We start from the raw sequence: 12,746 nt of genomic DNA, 5'->3' as shown, positions 1-12,746 counted from the left end.
ATTGAATTATAGTAAATAGTTCTTTCAGCAATTTTTCTACTCAAACTTACATTTTATAGCGCTCGCTTCAAATATTGGAATGAGATCTGAGCGGTTGTCGCTAGGTGTCCGTTCAGAGGGCGTTTCTCTCTCTTCCTGTTCGGATACAGATCTGAAGAAATAAAGGTAGTGTGTGTGCATTAGTTGATTACATTAGATAGATAGATTGCCAAGTTTCTGACGAAGACTTCGTGGATGGGGCGAAGTGGAAGAGACTAAAAGGCAAAGCTGTCCCCATCACCATATGGGATAATATCAAGCAAGAAAGACAAATGGTAATATCAATTTACAACGGGATACCTTATGAGTGACTTGTTGACAGCAGGAACTGAGGGTGTGTAGGCTGGCACGGGCGTAGAGACGGACGACCGGCGCAACAACAGTGCCAAATGCGACAAACAGTGCAATGCGTCCGCTAACACGCCCACCTACATACATACAGGAATTAGGAATTTTGCAGTATATATCTTAGTAAACTAAGAATAGTGCCGTAGAAATAAATATCGAATTAAAAATAAATTTAATAAATACAACTTATTACTTTTTACATTTTTGTATAAGAAAAAAAAATGCAGTTTATATTGACCTTAGACTTACACGATTACTTTTAATGAGAGAATTAATGAGAGAAAAAACAATCGAAACGGTTGAAAAATAACTTTGAAATATAAAATGTAAAGTTATAAATAATAAAATACCTGATCTTGGTCTAGATGTAGTGTGATGGGGGGCGTGTCCGCGTGCACGTGCACGCCCAGCGACACCACAGGCCCGCCCGCAGCCGGCGCCGCCGTCGGCTCCGGGCTCGCTTTCGTCTGTGTACAAATACACACCTCGACACTCACAGTAAAACAATTATATGTTTCTATTGTGTATGTAATCCCCTTACGTAGCTGTACAAATAACTAAATGGAATATAAAAATGCTAAGTAAATTATATTTAGATACTTTGCTCACCTCCACATTAGTTCTCTTGTGTCTGAAAAGACAAAATAAAAGCAAACAATTCGAGGGCGATACAATAAAATTAATTTAACATAATTAAAGAAAAAAAAGAGAACGTACTTAGAAGGACCTCGGATGAATTCCTTCAATGTTGAAGGCTTAAAGTCAACGCCGCTTGTGAAATATTTAATTTTCTGTAGGGGAAAATGAAATGTGAATTATTGAACGACTGATGTATTTGTGACTCGGTATAAAATATTTGCTTCGACTTAATGCCGCATTCAGAGCTGTCAATTAAGCACTAAGGGAGTCTCTCAGTATATATTTGTTATACTAAATGTACAAATATATCGACGCTGGAAAGCATAAACGCTGTAACCCTTGAAATCGCGAATATGTTTTTCACACGTTAATAATTTGAACCATTATCAAACGATAATGATTTCATTATAGGTTAGCACAAACTACACAACATTGCTAAATACCGCATGCTTGTAGGCGTATCAGCTCACGAGTTATCATTTTTTGGCTCTCCTGTAAAGTTCATACTTTCGGGGTTACAGCGTTTACGCTGTCCAGCGTCGATATGTAATAATGTAAGAGCAATCAACACCTCTGAATGCGGCAGCGAGTGGTTCGTATGCGTTACCTCGTCGTGGGCGACGTGCGGCGTGCGTTGCGTGGGGGTGGGAAGCCGCACGGACAGAGACTTGGTGACTATGGAGAGGGTGACGGTGGTGGTGAGGAGACCGAGGAGGGCGCGCGGGGCGGTGCTGCGCGTGTCTTTCAGCGCGCCGCGAACTCCGTCCGTAGCACGCCGCGCCTCCAGCGTATAGCACGACACGTCCGCGATGCGCACGCGCCACGGAAACGAATCCACTATATCAAGTTAACATTTCTTAATCAGTTACACGTTTGCTTCACAATCTCCATTTGCCTCTGTTAGACGTACATTGCATATAATTTGAGCTAAGTGGTAACTTACGTGTGAGTTCGGGCTTCGCTGCAATATAGGTGGGGCCGTCGTGTCTGATATCGTTCCAAAGGTGTTTTACCATTGTGTTGGAATGCATTGTCAAGTGTCCCAGACTGAAATAATAATGTCGTTTCTATAACGTGACATAAAATATGTAACCAGCGTTTTATGTATAGATATTAATGAAATACTGTTATTAATGAAAAGGAAGTAACTGATCAAAATATATCGGACGGATTGCTTAAACGAGAAAAAGGAGAAATATGGATTAGAAATTGTAAATCGCGAAGTACCTGAACACTAGAACTGGTTTGTGCACGGCGTGGGTCTCGACTGCGTCGCGGAGTCCCGCAATGCCGGCCATGGCGCGCAGGGGGCGGGACCCGCGTGCTGGCACGCTCTGTGCGGGCACGTACACCTGCACCAGGCCCAGCTCGCAGCACGCCAGCGCGCGTCGCAACCTCGCGTGCATCTGCACCGCGCGCTCCCCGCTCCACCACCACGCCGCTTTCTTACCCTGAACACAAAAATGTGTCTCCATTGAAGTTCACCTGACTACTGCTGCAGTATGGAATAGTCGCGAGTAACTGAATTAAAATTGATGATCTGCAGATCAGTTCACTGTTCACATGTGTGAAACGGATCAGTGAATCGACTCGCAATTCAAGTCAATTCGTACGTACAAGCGTGTTGCGGGTGTCGTTCGGTCGCGGTGTGGGCGGCGCGTGCATGAGTTCTGTGCGTTCGGCGCTGGAGGTGGTACTGCGCGTCCTCGTGTGCACCTCCGCACCGGAGCCCGCACGACTGCCGCCGCGACCACTCGACGACTACAAATATATTAAAACGATATATTGTGGAGTGGGATACCAAATTTGGAATATTTAAGTGCTTTATAAAGAGCCTGAGAAAAATACATTTTATTGTTTAGAAAAAGTTTTTGTTTAATTACCTTAATAAAATTTTTTTATAGCTAAGTTTTAAAATCATGTAAATTACAACATTTTTTTTGTTTATTAAATAAAAACTACTCACCGGTGGTGTGGGGCGACGCAGCATTGAGTGCAGGGATGATGACACGGATTTTCCAGTAATTAGATTAGATTGTGAATCCACTGCAATGAACATTTGAGAATAACTTAACTTTTCATTTATATTTGATTAAGTTATTTGTATATAAATCAATTTATACGTATAATAAGCAAATCTGTTAAAGTATAACAAAGTTGTCAGACCGCTCGATAGTGTGACACGGGGCATGTACACCAATCCTGCGAGCATTAGCGGGTCGAGGCTGACCGCAGTGGGCTCGAGCCACGCCCCGATGAACTCCACCGCCCTCAGCTGCTCAGACTCCTCCTCCCGCGGCCCCGCCCCCACATCTGTTTCCCATTGCATCGCTATGCGCAAGTACGGTCTGAAATTCATATAATCACAAATATTAATAATAAAATCGAAGATATTATGTTAGATTTGAATTGTATAAAATTATGAAGGAAAGAAAGAAACTAATTTATTACCACACAAATACAAGAGAAAAAAAAATCACAGCACATATTTATGAAAATAATTTAGAGAAATGTGGTAAAAGGGGGCCAACTCAGCGTATACAGAGACGGCCTAAACAGTCCCTGCGCTGGTTTTCAGTTGGCTCCTTTACATCCACCTGAATAATTGTATAACATGGAAGGGATAACTCAGTCTATTCTATTATATAACGTCATCATTACTAAATTAAATTAAAAATTCTTTATTGAACTAAATATATTTTTACAAATTTAATAGAGCTCTGTCACCTGTGCTAGGTGTAACCTGTGTTACAGGAGACAGCGCCTTCTCTTATTTATGATCTTACGTTATGATGTTGCGAGTATTATTTTTAATTTAAGATATCATGGTGCAATACAAACAGAATCATTATCTTGTTTAAATGCTTCATGCATACGTTCGTAAAAAGATAACTTACGAAGTTGTCGAGGCCTCTGGACCAGAAAACAGCCAGGCTTGTTTGATTTCGCCATCTTCTGGAGATAAAAAGGAAATTTAGTATTCAACTACAAATACGTTTTGAATATAAATACATAAATGGAATATTCGTCACAATTACGCTATATTTATAAGTCATTCACTAAAGTACCATTTAACTTCAATTCAAAACACGACATTTTGGTAAGCACTACTTTATAAAGAAATGATATAATTTATTTATTAACTAGCTATCGCACGCGACTTTGTCCGCGCGGCATTAAAAAAAACTAATATAGACTCTATTTATGTGTGTATTAACCATGTATATCTGTGGCAAATTTCATCAAGATCCGTTGGGCTGTTTCAAAAATACCTTCAAACAAATATCCATCCATCCAAACTTTCGCATTTACATTAGTAAGATCAATTCATTTACTATTCACTCTTATATACTGTTACCAATGATAGTGTCAGATTATTATCGATTGATTGGACTAAATAAAAAAGGTTCCTCATAAGTACTTACTTGGTGCGTGTATTGCGGAGGCCTTAACGGAGTGCAGCGATACTATGTGTGTGCGGAGGCCGAGTGTCGCGTATCCCCGGAGTGTCAGCTGCTCCAACGACGCGTCCACTGACACCATTTCTAGAACCAGAACATCTTAACTGTTGCACTAATTCATTAAATGGGTACTTAATCACACACAAAACTAACGCCTGTAACCCAGAGGGGTAGGCAGAAATCATGGACCTCCATTTCGCCGAAGCGCGTCGTCGTCTTTTTCTCCCGGGAATTCCTACATTTTTGTGAATATGCGGGTTTTATTACGATGTTTTTTTCACCGTACGAACGTCGGATAAATATACATATGTAAATAGAAAAACACTTTGGTATATTGCGGGATTCGAACCCTAGGATCTGCAGATTGCAAGTCAAGTCAGTTATTCATTAAACATTTATCTTGGTAAACCTAGACTAAGGGGCTCCTTCAGTGACTAATTAATGAAACTTAGTGTAGCATTAAGGTTATTGAGCATCTAAACTAAGATAGCTTCCATAAGATTCGTTCGTTGTACATATACGTGTATGTATGTCAATATATTTGTATGTCGTACCATCGTCGTGCAACGCATCATATACGAGCGTCGTGTTGTTGAGCAAGGTGGAAGGACGAGCGTTACGTAGTGCGGTCAGAATCTCATACGCAGCTGTAAGTCTCGCCACAGAACCGCAAATCCCAGCTTCGCCTGTGAAATAAGTGTTTGACAATTTAAAAAATATGGTAAAAAAATGTCATAAAAAACAAACCAATAATTACCCTTACTTTACAAAATCACAAAATATCTCAATAGCCGCCATGCCATGAATGCAATTTGACGTCTATCTGTTTACTTAATCCTTACTAATATTATAAATACGAAAGTAACTCTGTCTGTCTGTTTCGCTTTCACACCAAAATTACTGTACCGATTTAAATGAAATTTAGTACACAGATAGTTTAGAATCTAAGAAAGCACATAGGCTACTTATTAAGTTTTCTTTTTAGTTCCGCGCGAACAAAATCGCGGGCAAAAGCTAGTTTGGTAATAAATACTAACGTATATTGAATGTGTAGCTGTTGTGCACTGTAGCGTAGTGTTTGAAGAGATGCGGATGCAGGAGGCGGTGTGAGGTGGCGCGGATGTCCGCGTGTGCGACTGGTCGCGGGGGCGTGTCGGCGCCGCGCACGCTCGCAGTCGCACCGTTAACGTTGAAGGTAACATGCGCCCGCGCACAACTCCACACCAGCGCCTCGTCCTCGGGCATCTGACATGCCGCCGAGCACACCCTGACAAGAAACCATCGATATAACAAAATACAATGTATCTTTTAATATATATATACAACTAACGCTAAGTAATATATAAGAGAAGGCGCTGCCTCTCGAAACACAGTTTTAACTAGTTCGGGAGACAGAGTCCCACTAATTTTGTGAAAAATGGTTTTAAGTTAAATAAAGATTTTTTTTTATTTTTATCGATATTTGGTTATTTAGTTGAGATACTAATTGCGAAAGATGTTCCGATAAGTTAAATTTCAAGAGTATTTTCAAATAAATTTTTTTATGCATAAATTATCGTATAGTTAATATACACGCTCTATCAATAACAAAAAGTGTCACCTTAACAGACTGCAGTTGTCTTGTCTTGTGTATCACTTATGACAGCGTTAACTTTCTCTGGTCAGATAAGTTTGTGGTTATTCTGTACCTGTATGTATACAAGGGTGTTGAGATGGTGGCTACAGCCAAGGGCAGCTCGAAGTCCAGCAGCAGGGGAGGCGCGGCGCGGTGGTGAGGTGGCGGGTGCTGCCAGGGCCACGCGCGCACCACCAACCCGCACACTTCTACATCGCATCGCCGCTGCGGTACGTTGTTAGACAACGCCTCGCATTCCTCCACAGTCAGAGTACGTAATGATTGCTCTGAAAAAATATAGTCAATATTTATAAAATATCTAACGAGTGTTTCAAAAATGGAGTCAAGAAAATTGCGTGCGGAATCGAAAAACCAATTTTCACGATTTGGACCGTATGTCCTCCAGATCTGTGGGGCCAAAGATAGTTGAGTGTCAACTGACCGGGTTCCTGATGCGGAGGAAGGTGCAGCGCCATGTCCACGACTGCAGCAACTCTATGCAGCAGCCCGCCGCACAATTCCACTTGCAGCGGCTGCACGCGGATCGATATGCTGCACTCTTCCGCCCAGTCGCTGCATGATTTATTACAGAAAATTATAAAATTTATAAAAGTTACTATTTTTAATACCTAAAATTAACGATACATTTGAACATTACTATACTAGCATGATTGTATACCTGTATTCAAAGTCCAAAGGTGGCTTGTCATAAGGATTGATGTGTGAATCCGGCGGCGCTCTGTCGTGACAGTACTCGACGAAGACCACGGGTGACATCTGCTCCCAAAGCTCATCACTGTCCCCGTCCTGAGGCACCTCATTCCACCACTGAGTCTCCACATTACTTTCTGATGCTTCCTAATTAAAAATACAATTATACATATTAATTAACTAGTATATTTTTTTTTTCTTCACATGGGTCACTTTTCACTGATGTAGAGTTGTCATTACAAGATTGTTCTTTTAATTTTACAATCAAATCCATGCCAGTTATTGATATCGACATTTCAGAATAAATTACTTTTAATAAATGAAATGAATTATTTCATAACTTACATTAGGTTCAGGAGAAGCTCGAAACTGTTCGTCAACAGCTAAGGCAGTCTCCACTGGACGGCCGCCGAAGTTTTCTTCGGGCCAATTCCATGGTTCCTCCGACTTTACAATGTTGCTTAAATAAATAGTCGGCTCATGATTAGCCTGTGAATAACAATATTATTGTTATTATAAAGATACGTTAAGAGAGCGTCGGTTTTTCAGGCGTAAACTTGACTTGTAATCTGCAGGTCTTGGGTTCGAATCCCGCCATGTACCATAGTGTTTTTCGATTTTCGATTAACATATATGTATACATTTATCTGACGTTTCTACGGTGAAGGAATACATCGTGATGCAACCTGAACATATCAGCAAAAAGATATGTGTGAATTCCCGGGAGAAAATGACGGCGACGCTTCTCGGCCACCCGGTTACGTCTCCTGAAATGGCGAAAAGTGGATTGCGGAGGTTCATTTGGCCACACCAAATAGAGTGTGATCTCTGCCTACCCTTCTGGGTTACAGGCGTAAGTTGTGTGTGTGGGACGAAGTATTTACATGTGTGGGGGGTAGTTGACCACAGACGCATTTGCCGTGCGCGCGCAGGTCCAGCAGACGTGCGCCGGCGCGCAGGCGCAATGAGGTGGGCGCGCACTTTGTGAACTTGACGGCCACATGCGTTGCCACCAGCTGCAGCACGGGCCGCGCGCGCCGCTTGCCACTCATGTCCGTCTCCATCATCTGTCATATAAATCATTTTAATAATAGTAATATCAACTATTTCTAAATATAGCAAAGTTATTTTAAGTTGTTGTTTAATGTTGAAAAATGATTTCAAAATTTTTTGTCTGTCTATCTGTCCGCAAATCCGCGTTTGTTTCAGGTAATCTCCGAAACTGTTGGACCGATTTTGACGGGACTTGGGCAGGAAGGTAGTATTTTTAAATTCTGCGCTAAAGAAGTCGAGGGTGACCGCTGGTAAAAAATAAAGATTTACATGCAAACCGGTATGGAAGTTTTATAATGAGATATTTAAAAAGTAGTTATTTAGATAGTAGCAACTCACTTTGAAAGTGAAGGAGACATCGTCAAAGTAAACAGTCAATATCAATGGTACGGGGACTGGCACAGAGGGCGCCACATCCTCCGACTCATCAGAGGCCGGCAGCCACGACCACGCCCACTCCGTCCAACTCTCTGTACGCACTCCTTCCAACGATGTTGATGATGCTCCTATATACATGAAGCAGACTTTATTTTAAGCACTACTCATAGAACTCAGCATATGTTGAAACATTCGAGTACATTCTTTCAACAAACTTTCAACGTTCAGATAACTGACCAGTTTGTGGTGGTGGTACGAAGAGTGGTGTTGTGGCGGGTGGCGTGGGTGGCGGAGGACGCTCCCGCATCAGTCGTACGAGCAGCGCCAATTGCTCGTTGCTGGCGCCGCCCGCGAGCCGCGCTGCTTTCGCCCGCACCCACACTGACAGCGGACGCAGACGTTTAGCTGATACAAGCCGAGTTAGAACTCTGAAATATAATACGTATACGTTTTTAAATGAATATATTTTATTATAAACTAGCCTTTATCCGCGACTCCGTCCGCGCGAAATAAAAAATAGAAAACGGGGTAAAAATTATCCTATGTCCTTTTCCTGGTTCTAAGCTACCTGCCCACCAATTTTCAGTCAAATCGATTTAGCCGATCATGAGTTATGAATAGTGTAACTAACACGACTTTCTTTTATATATATAGATAGATATAGATTAACATCTTTTAGTGTTAATTTGAAATATTTTTTAATCTTTTGGAATATACACGTTATTTAATATAAAAAATAATTGTGTAGTTATTATTTTGTTAGTACGAATAGCATGCGTAATTAAATTATTTTATACTGCATTCTTTTTGCGACATCATTTATTCAAATTTCAGTTGTTAAATCTTTGACTACTTACGTTCATAATTTTAAATACATTTATTTTTTTGATTCAAAGTATTCCGATTATTTAAAGATTTTCCTTCTTTTTTTTCTATCGCTTCACTAAATATTGTTTAACTAGCTTTTTCCCGCGACTCCGTCAGCGCGGAATAAAAAAAAAAAAAAGAAAACGGGGTAAAAATTATCCTATGTCCTATTCCTGGTTCTAAGCTACCTGCCCACCAATTTTCAGTCAAATCGATTCAGCCGTTCTTGAGTTATAAATGGTGTAACTAACACAACTTTCTTTTATATATATAGATATCGCCTTTAACATGTAACATTTACACAAATTGTACAGTAACAAACATCGCTACAGTGAAATCGCAAAGAATGTGAGCATTTACATATAGCATGGCAGATGTTTATTTTTTAACGCGCTAGATGGGGAAAATAAAATAGAGTCGGGACATGACAGAAATTATCACTGAATGCGAGTGTTTGCAAATGACCTTACAAAATACAAGCGAAGTAGATATTTGCGATAGCATTCATACTTTTAAGATTAATTTATTTTACATATTAAATAATTTAGTTGACATAGGGTGTTCTGTTTTTTTCGACTACAAAATATTTATTGCCTAAACATTTATTACATACAATTACAAAAACATAACGCACGGCGAAATTGTTTATCTGATAACAAGAAAATGAACACACTAATGTTGTAATTGAATTTTGGTAAACATTTTTTTTCATAAAGAGCCTTCGCATGGCCTTTTACAATCGCAATGCGATATTATATTTATTAAGAACTACAGCATGTGCGAAAATATATACTTTAGCTATAAATATATAGCTTAGCGAGAATTGAGTATCGTTCGCTAGCAAACATTTATTTACATGATATATAAATATATATAGCAGATATATATTTCAATATTGAAAAATAATACACTAGTTGAATATTCTCGTTCTATAAAAAATATTATTTCAATGTTCCTTTTTCGCAAACATTTAAAAACTGCCCTTTCAAAATTAGCTTGTATCACTTCAAATTGAATTAATAATTAAAAATACTTATGATAGTATTTAAAGCTTCAATTGGCAAATGAAGTAAAATCTTTTTTTTACAGATATGTTCTTGCAAAGGTTAACTAAAATCGCTAGACTAAAACATACACAGTTGAATTATTTTGTATTTCGCATTAAAATTAAAATATGTTATGTACAAATATATTTCTTGTATGCCTTAATTAAAAAATCTCTTATTTTCACAAGTAACATTGAAGCATATATGTACATGTAAATTGTTGCAATTTTCGCAAGCAATTCACGAAAGAAACAAAAAAGTAAAGATCGCTTCAAATAGTTCAGTATCGATTTCAGAATTTTAGTCTTATACAGGATGTTATCAAAAAACAAAAATAATAATAAAAATTACAACTGCCTATTAAAAATTGACACTTTTAATCAATTACAAAAATCTAGAAAAGAAAAGTACAAAGAACATATAAATATTACCTGAAGTCCAGCTGACATCTGTAGAGGAGAGGTTCCTGGTAGAAGCGTATCTTGCCATCGGCGTCGGCGCGGTCCAGGCACAGTGTGAGGTCATCCAGGCGGACCAGTCGCCGCAGCGCAGGCTCACCCACCTCTATATCTGGACAATCACCACAAATACACATTAGTGTTATAATTATATGTTTTGTTTCTTTATTTTGTATAAGTAATTACAAGTATGAAAAACGAAAATTACAGAAAAGACCATAGAAAAGTATTAATTTTGTTACAACATAATATTTTGTATTACTTTTTAATGATTTGTACATTATCTATTTTGTCATGTCTGTTTCTCATGTTTCTACATTTTCCAAAAGCAATAAGAATGCCATTTATTCAGTAACCTACAAACAAATTGCTAATTAACATCCATTTACTACATCGCCTATTTACAAGAACAATATGATATTTTTTAAACCACAACTTTACAGCAGAGCAATTTTAAACATTTAAGCGTTAATAAATTGTTGCGGTAATTAACATGTTTTCTGAAAATAAATTAGAATATAAAGAAAGAAAAGGCGACATATTAATTAACTAACTCACCTGCAAATGCGGGATTCCAATTGGAGTCAGCGCTGTCGACTGCTAGGTGTTTAATGTTCAGTGACAGTACTATATCATCCTGGACATACTTCACAATGAGATGATGCACCCGCACACTGATGTTGCTAACAACGCGACGGACCAACGCTCGCATGTACCCTGGTGGGGCTTCCACTACTTGTTTCCTGAAACAACATCTCCCTGTCCTTATCCCACTCATGTATGGTCGTCACCAGGTTTTCATCCTTCATATTAATCTGTCTTCCGTCATCTCAGTTGTCACTCCCTTCTTGATTATGTCACCTTTTATGCAATCCATCCATCTTTTCCTAGGTCTACCTCACCGGTGTATCCCTCCACACTCATAACTATAGTACTCCTTGTCACATGCAATTCTTCCCTCCTCGTAACATGCCCATACCACATTAACCTTTTACTTCTCTATTATATGTTTCACTTTTGTTAAACAACTTATTGTTTATAATAACTATTGGTAAGTGGAGGGAAAGCACAGAAAGAACATGTTTCCCCATCATATATATTGCTTCCTCCATCAAATATGCTTCCACTTCCCATCCTTTCCTTATAAGAAAGTAAGGGATAAAGGACTAAAAATAGGCCTCCAGCATACAGTAAATGTTAATAAGCTATCAGGTTATAAACTTACGTTGGTAATTCAGGTTGAGGATTCTCTTCTGGCGGTGCATGAAGACTAAGGATGCATTCTGTAATGTTTAAAATTAAAACTAATTTAAACAATATACCCCTAACTAAGACGTTAAATTGATTGTAATAATATTCACTAATAAATCAATCTTATAAGAAATTTTAGCTAACAAACATTTTTCTTTACATAAAAAAAGCTTTTTAATAAAAATTTAAATTTACAACAATATTATGACCAAAAATTTAACCTTACCTATGGTATCAATAGTTATAGTTATGGGTTCAGACATAATCTTGGTCCATGGTACCCTGATAAGTAGTTCATGTATTCGACCAGAGACAAGGGTAAATGGCAGAGCGACCACTTGTTGCAATACATCTGGTTTGAGAACCAGATTGTGAAGTGCAACTCCTCCGCCCCATAGTGAAACCTAAAAATATTAGCTTATTTATTAAACTTTAAAATTTAGGTGAGTTAAGATAACATATAAAGACTACTAAACACACACTTGTTACATATTACCATGAGTATGTAAAACATGTTAATGGAACATGTTTGTTGCAATGTTGTTTCTATCACTGTATAGATATAAATGGATTGGTTAACAAATGAAAATAATCTTTATGATATTATAATAAACTTGTTTCTTACTTGAGCATCAGCTGGCCTGAAGTCCTTTACATATTTCTCAATATAACTTAGTAATATAGGCGTGATATAAGACTCAATGTTAAACATCTTTGTAGGTAGTAAGTTGTATTACAACACAACTATAATTATCATGTCAAATTATTTCTCTACTTCTACATACTCCACATACCTGTACACAAGTAAATATTATTATGTTCCTGTTCTTTAAAAATATAATAAAGTGCTAAACATGGCGGATATAGACACCTAAGTTCA

At 38.5% G+C, this 12,746-nt stretch overlaps 1 protein-coding gene across 1 annotated transcript in view; it reads right to left on the bottom strand.

Annotated features, from left to right (window-relative positions):
* The window catches only part of LOC106719743 (vacuolar protein sorting-associated protein 13B-like), a 33,082-nt gene extending 20,434 nt beyond the window's left edge, over window positions 1-12,648 (bottom strand). The window contains exons 1-27 of the mRNA XM_045686092.1: window positions 12,492-12,648; window positions 12,093-12,270; window positions 11,841-11,898; window positions 11,174-11,358; window positions 10,589-10,727; window positions 8,482-8,672; window positions 8,206-8,372; window positions 7,698-7,880; window positions 7,159-7,302; window positions 6,782-6,960; window positions 6,545-6,675; window positions 6,176-6,389; window positions 5,525-5,754; window positions 5,042-5,173; window positions 4,452-4,571; window positions 3,924-3,981; window positions 3,193-3,374; window positions 2,993-3,072; window positions 2,644-2,787; window positions 2,254-2,477; window positions 1,970-2,073; window positions 1,634-1,866; window positions 1,105-1,178; window positions 997-1,018; window positions 738-854; window positions 340-467; window positions 51-151 (exon numbers count right to left, since the gene is read on the bottom strand). Coding sequence (XP_045542048.1) covers window positions 51-151; window positions 340-467; window positions 738-854; window positions 997-1,018; window positions 1,105-1,178; window positions 1,634-1,866; window positions 1,970-2,073; window positions 2,254-2,477; window positions 2,644-2,787; window positions 2,993-3,072; window positions 3,193-3,374; window positions 3,924-3,981; window positions 4,452-4,571; window positions 5,042-5,173; window positions 5,525-5,754; window positions 6,176-6,389; window positions 6,545-6,675; window positions 6,782-6,960; window positions 7,159-7,302; window positions 7,698-7,880; window positions 8,206-8,372; window positions 8,482-8,672; window positions 10,589-10,727; window positions 11,174-11,358; window positions 11,841-11,898; window positions 12,093-12,270; window positions 12,492-12,578 — 3,805 coding nt within the window. The 5' untranslated portion in view covers window positions 12,579-12,648. The remainder of the gene's footprint in view (window positions 1-50; window positions 152-339; window positions 468-737; window positions 855-996; window positions 1,019-1,104; window positions 1,179-1,633; window positions 1,867-1,969; window positions 2,074-2,253; window positions 2,478-2,643; window positions 2,788-2,992; window positions 3,073-3,192; window positions 3,375-3,923; window positions 3,982-4,451; window positions 4,572-5,041; window positions 5,174-5,524; window positions 5,755-6,175; window positions 6,390-6,544; window positions 6,676-6,781; window positions 6,961-7,158; window positions 7,303-7,697; window positions 7,881-8,205; window positions 8,373-8,481; window positions 8,673-10,588; window positions 10,728-11,173; window positions 11,359-11,840; window positions 11,899-12,092; window positions 12,271-12,491) is intronic.
* Between the last annotated feature and the right edge of the window lie 98 nt (window positions 12,649-12,746).

The sequence above is a fragment of the Papilio machaon genome, chromosome Z, assembly GCF_912999745.1.
Source record: "Papilio machaon chromosome Z, ilPapMach1.1, whole genome shotgun sequence".
Taxonomy (NCBI): Eukaryota; Metazoa; Arthropoda; class Insecta; order Lepidoptera; family Papilionidae; genus Papilio; species Papilio machaon.
Note: the sequence above shows the minus strand (reverse complement) of the source record. Positions and strands in the feature narration are given on the sequence as shown.